Raw genomic sequence first — 21,643 nt, 5'->3', positions numbered from 1 at the left:
GTGTTTTACACAGAAATAGAGCTTTACACTGAGGTTCCTCTGGGTCCAGAGCTCTGGTGAGGGAGGCATTTCCACACAGCATAATGTTCAGATGGCTGAAATGCACTGAATCACAGTGGCAAGGCTGAGTCAAATGACAGAACAGAATATTTATTTATTTATAAATTTATTCACATATAATCTGTTCATTGTCATTTTTCATAAAAAAGTAATAGTAATAATATAAAAAGTTAAAAAATGACTACATTTGTGCTGAAAAAATAAATTGATTAGTTGAGTAGAAAACATGAATTGACAGCAGTTTTAATATTTTAACATTTGCTGGTTAAACTGTCTCAGATGTGAGGATTTGCTTCTTTTTTCTGTTCTATTACATAATAACATCTTTGAATAAATATCTTTGAGTTGTTTTTTTTTTTACTGTTGGTCAAACAGCAAGTAATCTGAAGATGTTACTTTGAGCTCTGGAAAATTGATGCGAGTATTTTATTACTTTAAGAACTTTTATGGACTTAATAATAAATTGAGCAATAAAATGATTTATCAAACATTTCCCTCTGCCAGACCTGTCAGCTCAGAATTTTTATTTAACTTAGTGACCAATTTGTAACCATTATTTGGATGTGGATCATAGCCACAGCATATCAGTGGATCAGTCCAGAAACGGTGTGTGCCGGCTTAGTTTCAGTTGGACACTGAAGTTTATTACATTCGCTTTTTGTCTTTTTCCACACTATCTTCTTCTCTGCTTCTACTTGGTTGCTCTGTCTTTAAATGAGTGTCTCTGTCCTCCCACTCCCTCACTCCATCTATCCTGCAGTCTCCACTCCCACACCGGCTAGCTTACAAACAGACCCAGCTGGCCATAATGATGACAAATCAGCCCAAATATTTATGTCCATCGAGTTTCACTTTGGCTCTGCCCACGGCTTGCTCTCTGCTCTCTTTTTACGGATCCCTCTGCGGCGGTCACCTCACTCACAGCCAAACCGTCGTAATCGCTCTCCACAAACACACTTCAGTCCCGGTTATGTCACCTAAACACCGGTCGACTGTTAGTGTCCACAGAGAATCAAGTTTATGGTTGTCAGAGGAGTGGTATAAACATAAGAAGACTTTTTATGTGGACTTAGTGACCAACCTGCTCAGCAAATGCGATGTGCGTTGCAGCTTCTATGGGTAGACGTTGTTTGTCCCAGGTGCTACTCACTTTGCAGAAACTAAACACAAATCTGAGTTGATAGAAGACTTCACTGAGAGTAAGTTGCTTAAAGTAACATGTAGGAAATGGATTGTTAAATTGTTTGAAAAGAAGAGGCAGTTTATCACTGTGAGACTTACACTTAAGTGTAACAATCCCTGTCAGTTTCTTGACAGGTAGTTTAAAATCAAAAATTTAAAAGTGTAATGCATGATGGAAAGAAAGGAAAAAAAAAACATCCTTAATATTTATTTATTTTTTTTATATTTCATCCATCTCTGTCATGTGTCATTGTCATTCAGTCATTTGCCTTAAAAATATTCTTTGTGTCAGTACCATGGGCAAAGGATGGGAATATAACCCTGCTGTGTCTCATGCCTTCGGGCATATTTTTGTGTACACTGTTGCTGTCATCTTGTAAATCCTTGTATTTGTTATTTTTTTCTACTGAGGCTTAAAAGATAGATGCCTTATATAATATGTAGTATGTCTACACAGAATTCAACTAACAACAGGACAGAGAAGTGTTATTAGAGAGAATGATTGGGATATAAAATGTTTTTTCAAGACTGATATTGAAGAACTGTGTTATTATATATGACAAATAAACCATTAAGGTTAAGAGTACCTGACAACGCCAGGAAGAAATAGGTAGATGATATAACGATTTTCTGATTTCACAAACTTTTTGACCTAATTTTAGACGTGAAAAGGATGATGGTCATGGGAGCTAAAGGGAAACATTTCACCAGTCCCACAGCTGTTGTTCAGCTTGCATACCTTGCGATTGAGGAGCATGTAAAGGCCTTTCTCATTGTCAATTTGTAATAATATCATAAAGTACAAAGGTATTATGAGAAGATGCCTTCTCTGCTGATAAAAGACTTATTGCGGGAAAAAAAGGCAGTTTTCTAGGTCATAAGCTTGCATTGTTGTTCCTTGCACATATTTATTTTTAGTCTTCTAAACTGTGGTGATTCGTGACTAATTACTGTCCCACAGTACTTGTCGAGATGAGAATTAAATTCTTTCAAGGAAGCATAAATAAATGAAACAGCTAAAAAGTTTCATTCTTAAAAGCACTGCAATTCCATTTCCATCCTTGTGCTACCTTTGGCTGCCAGATTTACAATAGCTAATAATCACCAATCAAGCTTTGATATTAGTTATATTAGTTATATAACTAATTATATTATTCTAATTATATTATTTTCTTTTCTTATCTTGTTATATTTGCACCATTTCCGGTTGATTTCTTGTAGTAAAATGATACATTTCAGACCTACCACTATTTCCCCATTATGTCATCCAGTTGCAGATAAAACAGACAACTCAGTGTTTTTAAACAGAGCTGCTACATAAAGCGTCTCTTGTTTACCTCCATAGCTCTTGTCCTCTCTGTCAGATAACACGTATGCATCCTATCTTGTCTCCGTGGGAAAGATATGGCCTGTATTTTAACTCTGGGGCTTTGTATCCAGACACATAGGTCCTGACATGGAACACAACATCCCACTCTTATCTGACCCAAAGAGAAAGAGAGAGAGAGCCACTGCAAGAGAGGGGGAGAAACAGAAAGAATGAAACAATTGGAAGAAATAAGAAGAGAATAAGACAGTGAGTACTAAAGAAAGCAAGACAGAGAAAAACATGAAGAGAGAAAGAGCTCCATCTTCTGCTTTGAGAGAAATTGTAGATGGACCAATCAGCATATTTAAAATTAGCCCCCTGTGTCATTGTCCACAGCAGCGTTGGCTTACCAGCATCCCAGATCCCAGGGCTTTTTGTTTTTACAGAGAGAGAAGGCCCGTAGGCCATTGGAAGCCCAGAGAGAATTAGATAGTCAAAATGACTCCTGTACTTTAATCTGTCTTTTTCCCATTCGCCCTTTTTTTCTTCTTATATTTCCTTCTTTTTTTCTTTTTCCTCATTTCTTTTTGGCTTGCCTGTTCTCCTAGGTCTTGGCTTCAACTCCTTCATACCTGTAACTGCATCTCTTTTCCCTTCTTCTCTCTCTCATCCCCCTTCTTTACTCCTGCATTCTCTCCATGCCCCTGCATACAGAGCACTCTCAGTCTTCGCTATTAGGATACATTTGGCTGTAGAATCAGCAGTGTTGCATTCCCAGGTGAGTTGGGGATGATTTGCTATTCACTCCTCTGGCTATGGGTTTACCTCGACAGGCATTGACAAAGAGAAAAACAGCGAGGCATGAAAATGAGAGGTAAAAGGAGGACAGGCAATCGCGTTCTTCCTTCTGTCTTTCAGTGTCCCTCCCTCTTCTTTCGGCATTGAGATGCGGCCGCGGTTCTCAAAACACATGTTTAAGGGCTAAAGGTTTGGAGGCAGCTATTCAGGATGGATGGGGGATTTGTGTTCCTCTCGTGCTTAAAGGCTGCTGTGAATGCAGCCGACCGCTGAGCTAGCTGTTAGTTCTAACAGTTTGGAAGGGATGCCTCTGGGACTATGCTTGTCTTTAAGAGTCTTTGCAGAGACTTTGCCAGCGTGAATTAATGGAGGATAAACTGAGAGGCTTTTTTCTTCAATTTAAGAAGACTGCTTGTCATTTTTTGTGGCAGGTTTTCTGGTGGATGTGTGTGTGTGTGTGTGTGTGTGTGTGTGTGTGTCTGACTTGAACACAAACACACAAATGCAGGAACACAGAGAACAGGAAATACACATGCACACATGAACATGCACTCACTCACATGTGCACCCTTGTGCATGGTGACAGCTGATCCAGAGTAGTGACATACTGGCCGTGGGGGGTTTGGGCTGGGTTGGGTTGGTGTACTGATATTGACAGCGTGGCCTTGTCTGGCCTCGTGCCAGTGTTGAGCTAGCTCTTGCTGGCTGCTCTGGCCTCCTATAAATCAGGGCCAATTACCACGCTGGTGCACAGCCGCCTCTCCTCCAGTCACAGTCCTGCCCTGCAGAGTGCAGGGAGGAAGGGAGAGAGGCAGGGAAGCCACAACACTGCTTTCATTCCAATTAACTGCTATAGCTCCTCTCTGTTTGGCAAACAGTGTGTACTCACATGGTATGTGTCCACAATTTTTATACAAGCAAGGAAACATTTTACTGGAAAAATATGGAAACCCAACTTACCAGGTCCTACCTGCACAGATGCCATACATTAAACTTGGAATTTAAATGTGCCATGTAAATGATGAATTAATTTTTTTCTTTTTAGATAAACTGAAGGGTTAAGTGTAAGAAAATTGTCCCATTTCTAAAGTTAAACAATATAAAATCCATTTGGATTATCTGAAAACTGCATTGTCATCACAAAGCTGACACATGGCACATAAACATTCACATAATGCCAAAGATTTAATACAATGTTAAGATGCTGTATATACAGTACATGAGGATACAACAGCACACACACACACACAGCTGGTTCAGATGTGTACATATTACTCTCAGTGACAGAGAGGGTGTGTTGTCCTTGTGTGGGTGTGTGAATATACAGCACAGCGCTGCGTGTCCTCAGCCTATGTAACGTACGCTAGATTTATCATCCTCACTTAATACACTCATAAACATTCTGTGGCGTGTCACTGAGGCTGTGAACCCCCCTGCACGACTGGATCGGTAAATTGGGCCTGTGTAAACCATTCTGCCCGTCTAAAATACAGTGCAGCAAATTGAAATCCCCAGTAAGCCTCTGTAGCAGCATGTCACAGCTGGGTAGGGAGGAGGGAGAATGGAGGTTTTTCTCATTTGCCACCTGGAGGTTTTTGAAGTGTCATAACCAGCTATTCTCCCTCACTCTGTTCTGTCTCTCCCTTTAACTCTTTTTATCTTGCTTTTTTTCTCTCTGTTTCTCTCTCTTTCCCTCCATCTCCTTTTCCCTCCCCTCTCTTTCTGAAAATGCGCTTTGTCAAGTGTTGTATTCAATCCTCATCATTCTGACACATGAGGCCTGTATTTATTATATATTTGAGAAGCCGGATCTTACAGGCTGACAAGCTGAGGGTAAACAGAGTCACAAAACCGTCCGGAAAGAGAAACAAGCTCGGTTGTTAACCTCCAGTGGGGAGACCAGAGGAAGCCAAGAGAACACTCGATTTAAAAGAAAAAGGGGGAAACTTTTTGGTGGTACTGTGTGTGTATGTGTGCTTGTGTGTTGAAGCAACAGCCAGTTGTGTGCTTACTTTCTCTCTGAGCCCGTACATGTACAACACTGGCCGAAATTCATTAAAGGAGCTGTTTTCGTACAAAAATGGCAGCATAACTTAAAAAAGTGCTGATCAGATTTGAAGAGCCAGTTTATATTGCAGTTCTTTTTTTTTTTTTTTTTTGCTTATCCTACATATCTAAACTTTTGCACTCAGTCCAAGAGTACTCCCTTCATGCATTTTGCCAAGAATAAAATCTAAACAAACAAAAAAAAAAAAAACACCATTAAATCCTTAAATCCTCAAGAATGCGAGAATAAACCCACTCACCCCATCCCAAAATCCAACAGCCTCCATTCCTCTGAGACCTTCAGGACCCTTTCTGTCCTTCGTCCCGAGGGACTCTTCCGGCCTTTTTCTTTCCCCCTGGATAACCTCGCTCTCTGCCTTCTCGCCCAACACTGTAAGTAATGGGCTGGTTTTGACCCTCCATGCCTCATTGTGTAAGATTTCAGCTTCTGACCTTAAAAAATGAAAGCAAATCGATAGGGCGGGACACATGAATTCCAAAGCCCAGGATGCAAGCCAAGCCTGGAGCCGAGGGAGGAGGAGGAGGATGAGGAGGAGGGCTGTGTATATTACTGAAGGGCTAAAACAAAGAAAGAAAGCCTGTGAAAGAGAGAGAGGCTTTCAATTAACCTTCAGCGCTGACAGCAACTCTGTGTAGTGTCTCCTGTTTGTGCTGGCAAATTTGTACGTGTCACATAGTATATTAAGTACTATGTCTATAATTTAGGCTACAGTGGACTGGGGAAAAATAAAACGAAGAGGCGGAGGTGGGGGGGGTGGAAGGTGAAAGCCTCAAAGTCGAGGCTTGAACTGCAGCTGTGCACGTTCCTGTGACTTTGAGTGGGAGAAAATAACTCCCACGGAGCACTCAAGAGATTAAGATTCTTCTATTCCACTGCCACAGCATGGAAATGTGAATGACTGGAGACTAGTTCTCCTTTTTTTCATTCTAGCCTGTGCAACCAAGGCTACCAAAGCCTTATGAGGCATCCATCCGCTGGAGGAATGTGTGTGTGTGTGTGTTGTCCATTTGTCTGTGCTTGGCAGTCAGAGTTATAGTTTGAGTCAGACTTAAGTCACAAAAATGACAACCTGAGATTTACTTCTGGGGGACTGAAGACTAGAAGGGGAGTGAAGACTAGATTTCAAGACTAACACATTCAAAATACTCATTCATTTTCACCTGGTAAAACAAAGAGCAATAAAATAAATAACATCAATAGGTCTTCCAGAGTTATTCGGCCTATGCAATGAAAGGATTTCAGTGTCTCAGCTATGTAAACAACACCATTAACAGCTTAGAAAGCAGAGTGTTCATGAGCTCTTTTAATGGTCACTATTCAGAGACCTGAGAAACTTTCATCCTCACTTTGAATTTTCTTATGAAGACTTGTGACCTGACATGGACTTGCCCTACAGGATCTGAGACTTGTCTCTAATTACTTGAGACTTGAGTTGGACTTGCCCCAAAGGACTTTAAACAGTTCTAGCAGTGGTTCACTGTACTTTGCTGTTTTGGCTTCGGTGTGATAAAGGTGTTTCTGTGTTATCACGGGGCGCGTGTGTGTGTACACCCACAGACATAGTGTGTGCGTCCAGCACAGCGAGTGGCTGCCCATCAGTTCCACTTAGCTCAGCGTGGTAATTAGCCGTCCATTGATGGACGTGGCTCCCTCTTCACGCTCCAGGGACCCCGGCTCTTTGTCTGCGGAGTGGGAGGCGACACGCTGGCATGGTGCACACACTTAAAATAGCGCATCAAATCAGCCATGCTCTGGCAGCCGCTGCTAACGTGTAGGGCAGATTGGAGGGCTAATGGTGTGTTTGTGAGTGTGTGTGTTTTTTACTGCATGGTATGAGGTGTTGAGGTTCTCTCTGGGGAGGATAAGGGTTAACATGGTTAACTGGAAGAGGTGGTGGTGGTATTTAGTCATGTCCCCCTCTCTCCTGGACCATTTTTTCTTTTTCTGTTTCATCTCTCACTTACTTTATTGCAGTGTGTATCATGTCTTTCTCTCTCTTTCTCCTTCTCTCTTCACTCACTCTCTCCTTGTGTTTCTCTCCCTTTCTCTCTCTCTCTTTACGCTCATGCCCACAGGGCCCTGGGTCTCTCTCTCTCTCTCTGTTACTATGTGCAGTGCCCCTGCAATAGAGATATAAATGGGCTGTGAGCAGGGGGCCCTGACTCCTATACCATAAATCTACACTAACTGCACAACAGACACATGTGGAAAGAAGGGGAGAGGAAAGAGAGAGAGAAAAAAAAGGAGGGAATCACATATCTAATCCATTCTGAATACATTTTGGATGATAGAGATTATACTGAAAAAAAGACAGTCATATTGAGATGTTTATGAAATAGGCTGGAAAGGATTACAGCCTCAAGATATCACACCCTTGGAGGTGTAAATTGTTTTACAGTGTAATGAAATTGGTTTTGAGGGTATGAATAGAAAGCAGGAAGTTGCCATCATTTAAAACTGTTTATAAGCTGCTGGATGCCTTATGAACCCTAATTTCAGAGACTCTCCCAAGTGAAATGTTTACTTAAGATAAAAAAAAAACGTAGAGAAGTTTGAACTTTTGACTCCTCTCCCGTGTTTAGATAAAAGATGAGCACACTGACAAAGAACGAGATGCAACTTAATGAATCACCCGGTGACAAAAAGTGAAGTATAAGTGAATATAAAGATACAGAAAGTGTCTTCCAAGAAACTCATCTAAATAGGTTTTTTTTTTTTTTTTTTACATTTTTGTCATTGTGCAGACCTTTTTTTCCTCTACATGGAAATGTTTTCTCCACAGTGAATTCTTATTATTTGAGACTGAGGTTAGATGTTTGTTCTAATTTTACTCATTAATATTTGCTGCTGGTTTTTCATCTCACAGTGACCCTGATCTCATTGCCTGTCTGTCCCAGCCACCCTAAAATGTCTACTTTCATAATTAAAATGGCATTGGACTGGAATTGATTGCTGTTTCTTGAAAATATATATTTTCTCCCTTCCCTCCTCACATTTTCTTCCGCTGTTTCAGAAATGTTAGCTTTGTTTTCACACTTTCACCTCTTTGTTCTTAACTCTTTCACTTATGCCCTGTCTTAAAAATTAAACCTGATTTCAGTCTTGTTGAATCTTTCCTCTTCTCTCTGTTGTTTTCCCAGCAGCCCTATGCTCCACCCCCTCATCCAATGGCTCCTCCCAGCCCTAGCACCAACAGCTGCAGCCAGGGAGGGGCGGAGCAGCTGAGTAAGACCAACCTGTATATCCGAGGCCTGCCACCTGGGACCACTGACCAGGACCTCATCAAACTCTGCCAACCGTAAGTACTGGGAACCATTATGGTTAAATACAGAGGTTGCACTGCTCCTTTTGTCAGTGCCACTTTATAAATCTTATCTTAAACATTGGATTTTTTAGTTGCATTCTGGTGTGGTGGACTCGGCCTGACATGTGCACTTGCCCTTTTTTCCTGCTTCCACATCAACGTTAAGAACTGCCTAATGTATCCCACCCCTTCACAGGTGCCATTGTAATGAGATAATCAACGTTATTCACCACCTGTCAGTGGTTTTAATATTGTGGCCAAACGGGGTATATTACTCCAGCTCCTACCTCAAATGTTAGTGCAGCCTACATAAATGTCTCCCACGCTAATTTATTTAATTTGGAAACCTGAAGTTTCCATATTAATCTTTCCATATATTCCATCCTAATGTAAATGTTATTAGAAACAAATGATCATTTGTCAGGTCGTCATTTTTTCCCCCTCGAACGGAAAGTTGAAATTGTATATAATCATTATGGGAGAAAAGTCAAATCCATTCAGAATATATACAGTAGTGGTACTAATTTAAGCTGTCATCTTAAATTAGTACCACTAATGGAAACAGCATTTAATGGAAACAGTATCTCAAGTTGAAAATGATAAAGATGTTTAATGTAGAGGGAAAACTTTTATGTGCCTGTTCTCAAATAGAAATAAGTCAAATGGGAAGATTCCCCTGACAAGATCATATTTCAGTAACTAACTGAATAAATAGCTGGCAGACTGGAGACACAAGACATTTTGTGTAGATGATGTTGTACTTAGACAAGATGGAAAACCAATTTGGGTCTGGAAACAGTGAAGAATTTACAGTAGCTGTAGCTCAGGGGCATCGAAGCATGGAGCTGACAGCCAAGTCAAATGTCAGTCTAATGTGATCCACCTGGCCACCAGTCGTAGTCAGCTCGCCAGCCTAGAACTGGCTGATTTTTACTCTCTGTCTGTAGTTAGATAATCAGTCTCATTCCTAACTAGCCCAAATAACTACTCAACCTTTCTTGTATTAGAAGAAAAGGTCATAGAGCACAAGTATGTATTCAAGAGTCCTCATACATCTGTTCGTATTTGTTAACTACTGTAAAATAGCCAAGGTAAACAACAAGACTGCTCAATAAACTCAAACTTGTCATACAGAGACAAGCTTGACTTCTGTGCAGTATATTGTGCCCAATATTTTATTTTTGTTGTGAAACACATGCCCAGACCCTGCATTTGTCATTGTGGTAGAGAGGCATTGCGATACAGTTTATGCACAAATGACATATTAAAGTTCTTAAATGCCAAACTGATCAAACTAAAAAAGCTCACCTCTCACAGGCATGACAAAGTGTCCAATACCTTGCACACCCCATTAAACTACTACCAACTGAGTGTATTTTAGCGACACATACAAAGATGCTCATGAAAATCTGCCAAATACTCTTGATAGAGAAAACACACACACCTGCCTGCCCACAGCTCAATAAGGCCTAATAAAGCTTAGATTGGACCACCTCCCCCAGGAATCACAGACCAAGACCTCATCAGGCTGTAACACACAGTCACAGGGGCTTTCTTTCTCTCTGTGTCTCTGTCTCTCACACACAATCACACACACACACACTAGCAGCTTTGTTCGGCTCCATTAGGCCCTTTCACTTCTAAAATGGTGAAAAGGGGGTCAAGATCATTAATGGAGACAAGGCCAGCAGATTGTGAAATACAGGCCATGAGCGAGTCTGTCTGGTTGCATAACCTTTTCTTGGCCATATTTCCAGAAATGTCCTGGTCAAATGCGGCCAATTATTCAATGATCCTTTGGAGACGGGAACAAGCTGTCCAGTATATTTGGTAATGCTCCCGGTAGCCATGTCATAAGTCATGCATTTATTCTTGATACTGACCCATCGAAATTCCATTAGCCTGAGAGCCAGGCCGATAAGATTTGGAACAGCACTCAGAACTTTGACATCGCATATCTCTCGCTTAGCTCCAGCATTCACTCCACTATACAGAGTTGGACAGTTTCAATTTCATTTCTAATTCTATATGATCTTGACTATTTTGAGCATAACTATTTGGAAGGGCAAACCATGTCGGGGATTATGTAAAATAGTCAGGGAGTGTGCATGCTTGTGACTGTAGATTTGCATTCTAATATGTATAGCTTTTCTCCCGTGTGTTATGGAAAACCACTGACTTTGTCTGTTATTGCTTGAATATGTCTTGCTGTCCTCTAGTGGCTGTCCCCTTGTTCAGCTGTTTCCACAGCACCTCTTTCTCTTTTTTCTTATATCCTCCCATCCTTCCCCCGGTGTGTATCGCCTGCCTAAGAGCCCCCAAGGTTGCCCGAGGTGTGCTGTGCCAGTGAAAATCCAATGCCACTGAAACTTTAATTAGCCAGACCGTGTTTCAGTGGCTGGCGGGTGGCAGCATTCTAGAAAAGGTCATGCGACTGTTCTGCAGTCTGCAGCACCCTGGGTCCCCCTCAGGTTTTTTTCCCAGATGCCCAGTCCCCCTACAGCACCCAGCGCCTCCTCTCCTGGTCCTCAGCCCATCAGCTCTCCCAGGGAGACTCCATGTTAAACATAAACACTCACTAAATGTGGCACTGTAGTGTTAGAAAAATGAGAACTTGGGGAGTTTCAGTCACATTCGCTGGCCTAGCAGTTTTTCCTCATCAGTATCATAGGCCTGTGTGATCTCTCAAGGCTTATTGTGTAAGCGTGTGTGTGCATGTACCGAGATCCTTGTGAGTACTGGCAGTGAGATAAGTAAAAACTGATTGCCGGACCTGGGTTTGTTGTGTCACACACACTGAAAGGCAGCTCTTGCTGCCCTGGTTCGCCAGTATCTCAAAAGCAAACACGCTGCAGCCAAACTGTTGCATTCTTGACAACGGGCCATATTGTAGCTGCTGATTGGAGGCTGTTGCACATTCCCTGAGAGATGCCAAAAAAATAAATGCCTTTTACTGTGGCTGTAACCCCTTCCTTGTGAACTCGTCACAGCCCCAACAAGGCTTCTCAACCTCTCAAAATTCATAGTTCTCACTTAAAATACAGAGATACAGAAATTTCAATTTCTATCTTCTATTCAAACTAATACATTAAATATGTTTGCTAACTGCTCGTGTTGGTCAGTAATAATTTTAAATTATTTCCTCAATGTGTAATTAAGTGATTACTAATTTAGAGGATGCATCCCTACCATTGTAGACAATACTGTAAAAATGTAGCACTATTGCAAATTTATATTGCATATCTGATATAAGTAAACAGCCATGTCCTACACTAGTGCCCCCTTCTAGGGGGCCTCCCTTCATGCACAGTGAAACCCTTATGGATGGTCCAGAATGCAGCAGCACGTCTGGTTTTCAATCAGCCTAAAAGGGCACGTCACTCTCTGCTCATTGACTACCCATTGCCGCCCAAATCAAATTCAAGTCACTAATGCTTGCCTACAGAGTGACTTCGGGTCTGAACCCATCTACTTGAACTCAGTCGTGCAGGCTTATCCTCCTTCTCAGCCAGTGTGTTCCTCCAAGGAACATCGTCTTGCATTGCCATTCCTGCACACAAGGCAATACAGTCCAAAATGCTCTTGTTTGTGGCTTCCTGAGGGTGGAATGAGCAACCAAATGTTGTCAGAGCAGGGGCATCCCTCTCTATATTCAAGAATCTCTCGAAGACTCAAGAGCACCTCCTCTCCTAACACCTCTAACACCCTAACATAGCTAACTAGCACTTAGTGTTGTCATTAATACAGACTGGTTCAGCTGGCTTGCATCCCTAGCCATCCACCCTGGTAACCAAGCCTTAAATTGTAAAGGCACAAACATGCAGTTAACAACAACTGAGTATGCGATTATTTTAGTTACCATGGCCAAGATTTCTTTGTGACTAACCCCCTCCTTCAAACTCCCCGTGGTTGATGGGAGTAAAAGTAGAGACTAAAGAACACCAAAGTTCTCACAGCAGTTGGAGTTACATGCCGAGAGCTGTTGAACGAGTAATTAAATGGATTCGGGTGGGTGCTTAATCTCTGTTTTGTTCAGCTGGCTGGATGTCGGGTTCTCCGCAGCCGTCAGCCTGATATATGGGTGTAGAGAAGAGGCCAAAGGAGTGGAGTGGGGATTTGTTGGCTCAACACCCAGATAGTGAGAGGCCTTCCTCCTTGCCTGGCTGGCTGCATGAGTGGATGGATGGAGGGATGGATAGAACAGCCGTTACTGTGAGAAAAATTCCTTGGCCTAACCAGCCAGGTTGAGGCACCGAGCCAATCCTAAGCCCAACACCAACCCCATCCAACCCAAAGATAGATCTAGTCAGAACATCCAGTCTTGCCAACAAAGCCAGACTTTCTAACCTGTTTTACCAGCCAGGTATTAGGCAGCACCCACATTTTTCTTGTTTGCAATCCGCCACCCAGGAGAGGCATAGAGAGTATGGAAGCAGGTTGTTGGACAAAAGGTTGAAAGGAAGAAAGAGAGGGATTTTTTTTCTTTAAGAGGGCCGACACCTGGAATAACAGGGACAAACAGTTCACATTTTGTCTGCCAGAAGCCCAAATCCATAACTCTCCCTGCCAAGAAAGCAAAGGACCCCAGAGGTCCCTAAACCCCCAACTCCTCGCTCCTCCTCTTCAGCCCTACCTCCTTCTCATCTGTTTCCTCCCTTCCCCTCCTTCTCCTTCTGGTTCTCCTCACCCAATTTCAGCTGTGGCCGAGACACAGCTGCGCCCTCACTCGCACTGGCTTTCGCCTCCATGCCACAGCCTGATCAAACAAACAGGGAGAGCCAAATCAAGAGCTAATCACCACCAATTGTCCAAATAACCTTTCCTGTGTGTGCTGAGGGAATGGTGGAGGGGGAGCTGGAGTAGGAGGGGAGAGGAGAAAAGAGGAGGGAGAGAGCCATGAGGTATGCTAAGTAGAGAAATTGAGGGGAGGAGAAGTGAGGGGTGACCCTGGGACCACCTGTTTTTATGGAGCCGAGGCCCAGGCACTCAGCAGCGCCACATTATCCCTAATGACTCTCCGAGGTCTACTGTTGACATTAGCTGTCTAACTATCAGAGCTGGCCTGTCCCATGGCTCTGCTTCAGAGAACTAGCAGAGGGGAGAAGCAGTGTGAGGCACTCCAGTCCAGCCTCAAAGTACCAAATCATCCCTCCCACCAATACAGCTGCACAAGAACCACTGACAAATATTACACTTGCAGTAAGTAAAGTGTGGTTACAGGTGCGACAGAGCATAGCTCCGAACACACCCAGAAACTTTTAATCAAGGAGAGGACAATCTATCACTGCTCTCCAGCATGGTGTTAAGTTGGTCTTTAATAACCAAATTGTAGAAGTCCATATCAGAAATGTTTCTTTAAATCATGTTTATTTTCAACAGGAATATCAGTTGTAGTATTGTTATCAGATTTTTACATTAGCTGTATTGGTGTTGGTCTCGAAAAATCCAGTGTTGGCCGAGGTTTAATACACAGGTGGCTGCTATTTAACAACTAGATCCTGTGTGTCTTTTTGTGCTTCATCTGTCTCTCTACCTGTCTCTGCAGAAGAGCCCTTCTACTCCCTCCCACCCCTAACACACCGTACTTTAGCAGCGGGGTCAAGTTGTGCGTCACTCATAAAGAGATTGTGGTGCTTAAACTCTGAAAAGTAGTGAGACACCCACAGGAATGCCCAAACTAAACTACTCCTGAGTAGAAGCATTAGCTATTCATGGAACCAGAACCCTCCAATACCCACTTTTGCTATGTGTGAACACCTCCCTCTCTTTCTCACTAACCCCTTTCATTTTCACTCTCCTCTCTCCACTTTTCTCTCTTTTTTTTCTCAGTTATCATCTGTTACACTCTCTCTCCTGTCTCCATGTTTCCTCTCCCTTCCTTTTCTCTGTTCTCTCTCATCTGCTCTCTCACATCTCTTCATCATGTTAATCTCTCCACTTCTCCACTCCAGCAGAACTGACATAGTAATTTCGCTGGCCAGGCCAAACGAACTGAAATGCAACGCCTTTTTCCTCCCCAAACATCGATTTTAGAGCGAGAGCGAGCGGAGCAGCTGATTTGGCCTCAGGCTGGTATTTTGAATTATTTATCCTCCCATTACTGTATACATGACACGTAGACAGTTTGCCTATTTAGAGGCTGGAAAGAGCCTCTCTTCCACTTTTGCACTGAAGTTGACTCTGTTAACAGTTAATGCTCTAACAATGATTTTATCGACTATTGTTAGCGACTATTATTTATTATAAATTTAGGGTTTAAATTCACAGAAGTTTTCTGGGTACCTTGATGCATTTCACCTCAGCTTGCCTCCAGGAACTAATAGCATATAAATAACCACAGCAACCAATCCAGGCTTTGCCGTAACATGCTGGTCTGTGCAATAGTCCTCTGTGTCCCTTTACCCCCCACTGTGCTTTGCATTTTACCTGACTCCAGCTGTACAGCGGCGAACAGTTTTTAAACTCCAACCGAAGCAGAAGCAGATTCTCTGGTACAAAAAGAGTGATTGACGTGAGGGACAAAACCTGAGATCTCTGGACTCTCCGGCTTTACTTCTCTATCCCTCCCTCCTTCCTCTCTTCTCTCTCCATTTCCCTCTACTGACTTTCCCTTTCATTTGAAGGAGTATCTAGAAAGCAAAAGCAGCGCCAGCACAGATGAGATGTGTTCATTTGTGCGTGTCAGACAGCAGAGCATGGCATGTGGGCTTGACAGGTTGGACACTTCCAAACAAACAGGGGCTATTCTGCAAGACTGGCTCTGACGAAGAACGGTGTGTGTGCGTGAGAAAGCAAGAGACTGAGCTACACTCAGAACAACAGGCTAATGCTTCCTGCTGTCACTTACTATTACGCTTGTCTTTTCTGGATGCACACTCTCAGTTAACCAGTCTGTAGTTTGCTTTCCCAGACTCAGTATGAAGAACTTTTTGGGTGTCGTGTTTTTGTGGTGAACATCTTTTCTGCGCCCATCTTTCAACCATTTTGTCCGCTCAGTTTTCTCTACTTGTACATCCTGTAGCAACTCTGCAGGTTAGAGCCCAGATGGGCATCAGGGTTGATCAAATGGAGCGCAGAATTCTATATCTTCTCCAGCACCCACACCCACAACTCCTCTGGAGCTGACCATTGGGATAGAGAAATGTTGGGATATGCATTTATTCTCCTTCTTACCAAGAGTTCAACCACCCCAATACCACCCTAAAAACTGTATGAATGTTCAGCCAGCAGCTGAACATACCTTAATTCCAGTAGATATGTTGGCATTTCGTCACAGAGCAGCTTGAAAACTGTTCAGCAGTCTTTGAGAACACACCAAGTTCACTTTTGTTTGGAGCGCTGTTTACAGCTGGCTTTATACCAGAGTTTCAGGCATTTCCATGCACTCATGTTATTTTGACCTGAGTTCACACTGGTTGATGACTCACTATTGGGAAGACAGTGCTTGAGTCTGTGGTTGCGTACACTGTATGTGCTAACACTGTCTTTGTAATACTGGATAGTTATACTGCAGAATTTCTTTTTTTGTTTTTTGCTGGTTAAGTTCTTTCTTGTGGGTTTATTTCTCTTTACTTTTCTTTTTGGCTAAACAAAAACAGAATTTCCAATTTCACCAAAATGATTGTACTGTATTTTTTTTTCACATGGAAATCAATCTATACTAGCCTACTGATTTAAAATACTTTTACACTAAAAAGTTCAGGTAGTGGAAGTGCGGTAAATCAATAAAATTTTCTTGAAATTAAAGTATAATTTTGGCAAAAAATTGAGTTTTGTATTACTTTAATAATAAAAAAAGAATGAGTAATTGATTATTCGTTACACAGAAAGATGTAAATGGAATTCATTCAAAGGAATACACATGAACCAGACTTAGGAGATTGATGCAGTCCCATCCAAAGTGACACAGACTAAATTGTGGGAACAATTTCCATGATGGAGGCTCAATGGCGACCTGAATTTTAAAACTTTCTTTTATTGAAAATCCCATAATGCGAGGATGAATTGTTTTAAATTTAACTCTCTAACAATGAATTCTGAACACATGCTGAAACTTTTAAATCACCTTCTTTTCCCTCATAAATTGCCTGACTGGAGCCCAGTGGCCGTCTTGCTGCTTGCAGCTATAATCTATTCCTATTATGTAGGCAGGTGGGAAAGTTTGAATGGTTCTAATCAACTTGTCATCCATTTCACACTTGCCAGGTAAAATGAATGTTCATGAGAAGAAATCACATCAGTAGGGAAATGAGGAAAAATTGAAATTAGAATGGTTGATGACAGCTAATGACCACAGAGTGTGTGAGCATGGCCAACATCAACAGACTGGTGTGATGACACACCAGCCAAGGTACTACGGTCACTCAGTTCTATCGGAAATGAATGAACTTCAAGCTGCACATTGATTGTGTTGTTTTTTGTCTACCTGATTATATATTGCAATATTATGACACCCAAATGTACTAGAAAAAAAAAAAAACGAACAGAAAAAACAAGTGCTTAAGTCTGAATTACCTGTCTGTTCCAAGATGTTTCCCATGTTTAGAGACATTAAAAGTTTGAAAGTAAACATTTGCCAGTTTACCACAAACCTGCCAGCAAAACACAGGGGTATTCCAGCACCTAAAAAACATGATGAACCTCTGCCAAGAAAAAGAGCGCTAAAGCCAAAAATGGAATTATCCAGTTAGTTGAAGGCTTTAGATTTATTGCCGCTCACCCTTGCCAACACAATATTTTGATATTTACAGTGGGACACTTTTAGAATTTAGAAACCATTATCATGTAACAATCATGTACCCGAATAACATCTCTGTAAAAGTAAATAATAATAAATAATACTTATATTCCCTTGGTTAACCAAGCCAGGCAACCTGGAGCTTTGATCTAACAAACATGTTTTTTGGGACAAAGGACAAAAAAAGGTTCAAGTTGACTTTGGATTCACTTGACTGAAATGGGATGTAGATAAAGGCTGATTCAGAGGCTCAGAGGTCACGACAAGACGTCTCTGATATGAACTCAGTGGTGGTGGACTGAACAGGTGCTCCACTCCCTGCCAGGTGTCCATCAGAACAGTTTCGCCCTCCTCTGTTTATTTATCTCACTGTATTTCTCTGTATTCATATTTCTTTTTAAGTCTCTGTCTTTCTCTGTCCTTTCTGTATCTTTTCTTTCACCAGCGTTCTTATTTTAGCCACCAGCCTACTTATTTTACCTGTCTCTAAAAATGTTTCTTATTTATGAAGCTTGGGTTCTCTTTCTTCAATTTGTCCTTCCCACTTCCTTCTGTCATAATGCTCTCTCCTCTGGGAATCTCTCTTTAAGTGCCAAGTTCCTTTTTTAGATTTTTACAGTACAAACTGTGCGTCAGTTGGCTGGCGACTGATCATGAAAGGCTTTGTTCAGTTTTAGTTTCTCAGAAGCAAATAATTTCAAATTCTACAATTTCACAGATGCCACAAAAAGACTGAGATTTGAAATTTTGAAAGTTGTTCGTAAACAGTTTGAGTAAAATACATTCAGTACTTTCAGCTGGAGATCTCACATCAGTTTCACTGATGTATGTCCCTGACACTGCAATCAGTTCAGCGTGTCCTAAGTACTCACAGTGCAAAACATTAGAATAAAAAAGTATATATAGCTATATCTCAGGCTTAAGGTTAGCTAGATCCAAACAAATTTTCATTAGTCGCATAGCAACTGTAGCAGCAGCAACATTTCACAAAGGCATCTGTTTAATATTTCTGTCCAGAAAGACGCCTGGTGTACAGGTGGCCTAACCTCTGTCTGAGCCACAGAGATGTGTAAGCTGTGGGACATGTTTGCTGCTATAAGACAGGGGACAACAGTCAAGGGCAGCTGCCACACACTACTGCCTTTTATACTACAAGATGAGTGCTACTGATTCTCAGTGACAGGGCACGCATGCACACACTCACGTATATGAGTATATATTTATATATTACATACAGGCACATACAAAATGTACATGGCGTACACTTTTTTTAATGACTCGTGTGTGAGTCTATGTGCTGTTTGTCTGAGATTTTCCGTTTTTATCTGTCATCCTCTTTATATTTGGCTCTTTGTTACATGATGTTTCTCCTTTTTAATCTTTGATATAAAAGTATAAAGAAGTCATGTTGCTTTTCCGTCTTTTTTTCTTCTGCTCTGTCCCCTCTGTGTGTCTGCCACAGTGACATCTGTCTCTTGCATTAGCATCAAAGACTTCACAAAATGAAACACATCCTATAAAGTTGTAGGCTGTCTTGAGTGTAACTAAAATAGAAGGAATTTTCACTATATGTGGATATAGTTTTCTGATTATTGGACTAAACAAAATATTTTGTGGATAATTAATAATACTAATAATAATAATAATTATTATAAGGAAGGTGATGAGCCTGTCACTGCCTAGCAAATATCGGTGACTTGGCTATGCGTGCTTCAAATCTAAAAGGAGAAAACCTAGGCTGTAATCTGTAATGCCGGGAAGATGACTGTTGAACAGCCAGCAGTTTTTCCTCTATCTCTATCTGGCTGACAGACAATTGATGTCTTAAACAACAAAGAACTTTTTGGAGATTGACTCATCCTGCAAACGTATTATTACTGTTTTGTTAGCAGATGCTTGTTACAGTTGTTTGGTGTTGGAAATTGATGTAAAGGTTGTCACTACCTGAACTAATTGGTTGAAATAATATTTGAATGCTTCTCTGTCCTACGTAAAAGAGCACCACTATAACTATTACACATTTTTTAATAAAACGGTGTACTTCTTAAGCTCATGAAACCCCTCTGGGTAATATTTGCTACACAGAGCAAGTAGTAAATCTGGATGGTGGGTGTCTGCTGCACCTGCTCCTACTCTCAGTGCACCTTTTCTTTTTCAGCTGCAGTATCTACATTCTGCTAATTATTTTGCATGGAGGCCTAAAAGAGGTGGTAAATTGAAGTTATTGTTCTCCATAGTGTGCCTCTTGCACCTGCCCCATCCCCCCACACAGGTGGTCCAAAGGTGCTGAGCAGGCCTGAAGCTGAGTTAGTTTTTTGCTTTTATATAATTCGGTCTCACAGCTGAACACTGTAAATCTGTCCTGCGTATCAGCTTTTCTCTGTTCAGTGAAAGAGTGGGAACCGGTTTACTCAAATGGTATATGTACTATATTCAAGTCTTCATTTGCAGGTACAATTGTGCATACATAGGCACAGAAACATACCATACAAAGACCATAGAGAGAGAGTACAGATAGGCGAAAGTGGTCTCAGTTCTACTTCATGTTTCATCTACCTAGCGTTCAAGGCATTGCCGTGTTGTGTAATGACTCATATGCTCACAGACCTTTGGAGAGTGTTGCCAGAGGCCGAGAGCAAGGTCTGAGCACTACACTTGGGTGGTCCGTCCATCCTTTCCAGTGCTGTGCTCTCCTGTGTACCAGCACCACCACAGTGACGTGTTGTGGTTCTGACCAGCTCTCTCCCTCTGCCCTTGTACAGCAAAGAGCCACTTCACTTTCCCAGCTCTGACGACAGAGATGGAATACGCCTGGATCATTTCATCCAGCGAGAAAGCCGAGAAAGACAGAAATGCAGCGCTGGGATGTTGCTCTTGCGCATGCAGCTGACCTCTTAAAAACATAGCTGAGCTTTTGGCTCATCTTCAGTTTTATCGCATTTCAGTGTCCAGACAGCTGTCAAACGAATGACATGTTTTACATCCACCACAATTTGTACATTTTCATCAGCCTGAAATAGCTCATAAAGCCTCTATTTTTTATAGGCAGTTTCATTTCTAGAGTCTTCTTTTCTTAGGGTTGATCCGATATTGCATCAGAATGATTGCCATGGGATTCCTATTAGGATGGAGGAGGAGGAGGAGAGAGGCAGAAGGAGAGAAGGGAAGGATACAGTACAGGAAAGAGAAATGGAAAAGATGGCAGAGAGACATTAAGAGAGAAAGAGGGAGAGAGAGAGAGAGCAAGAGAGAGGAGAAGATTTGTGAGGAGGGGGGAGGGCCGAGGGCCAGTGGAGTCAGAGATAAGAGGCAGCGAGAGTGATTGAAATAGGATTAGTGGAGACAGGCTCTGCGTCCCGGCCACAGCATCACAGTGTTAAACCTGCGCTTCACAGGGACTGCCTCTGTCACATCAAAGCCTCCCCAGGCCTGCCTGGCAGAGAGGCAAAGGAGCCGCCAGCAGGGTTGTCCATTGCCGCACACACACACACACACACACACACACACACACACACACACACACACACACACACACACACACACACACACACACACACACACACACACACACACACACACACACACACACACACCACGTACATGAACATGCTGATCACATTCTCCATCCGTCTCCAATATGTCTCCATTATGGCCGCGAAGCTGGCTCCTTCCACCTTGTCTTTTCATCTCGCTGCAGTGTCTTTGTGGTGTCTGTTTGGACTGTGGATAGGATGCATTGATGAGCCATCTTTAACATTTAATGAGGCAAGCAGTGATGAGTTGGCATTGGAAAGCTACTGTCTCCTGCCTCCCCAGAGTCCAAACAAAGTTTTAATGAGAACTTTCCCCTAATTTGTGCCAAAAGCACTGAGCTTTTTAACTGCTTCCCAGACTGAAAGCATACAGTTTTTTTCACTTAAGTGCTGAAGCAGGGCAGACACCTGTGTGCAAATAAACAGATAGGCATATAGGAATGAAAACATTGGCTAGCTCAGTGGCTTGCATGTCCAGTAGAGCTGGACACTAAATCAGTATAAAATCAACATCGTCATCATCAACATATGATTTCATGTCTTTAGGTTATAATAAACTGATATAAATTATATAAAGTGATATAATTTTCTGATTCTTTTGAGTGTTTTAGTTCAGTATTCATTTTTTAACCGTCATATTGTTTTATATTGA

General features: G+C 41.9%; 1 protein-coding gene across 7 annotated transcripts in view; it reads left to right on the top strand.

The window, feature by feature from the left end:
- The window catches only part of rbms3 (RNA binding motif, single stranded interacting protein), a 253,831-nt gene that overhangs the window by 100,832 nt on the left and 131,356 nt on the right, over positions 1–21,643 (top strand). For 5 of the 7 annotated variants that reach the window (XM_041052649.1, XM_041052648.1, XM_041052647.1 and 2 more), the window contains one exon: positions 8,558–8,715. In XM_041052649.1, the coding sequence (XP_040908583.1) occupies positions 8,558–8,715 (158 nt within the window). The remainder of the gene's footprint in view (positions 1–8,557; positions 8,716–21,643) is intronic. The other 2 variants (XM_041052654.1, XM_041052652.1) reach the window with 1 other exon arrangement.

Source organism: Toxotes jaculatrix, chromosome 13, assembly GCF_017976425.1.
Source record: "Toxotes jaculatrix isolate fToxJac2 chromosome 13, fToxJac2.pri, whole genome shotgun sequence".
Classification (NCBI taxonomy): domain Eukaryota; kingdom Metazoa; phylum Chordata; class Actinopteri; family Toxotidae; genus Toxotes; species Toxotes jaculatrix.
This window is presented reverse-complemented; position numbering and strand designations above follow the sequence as displayed.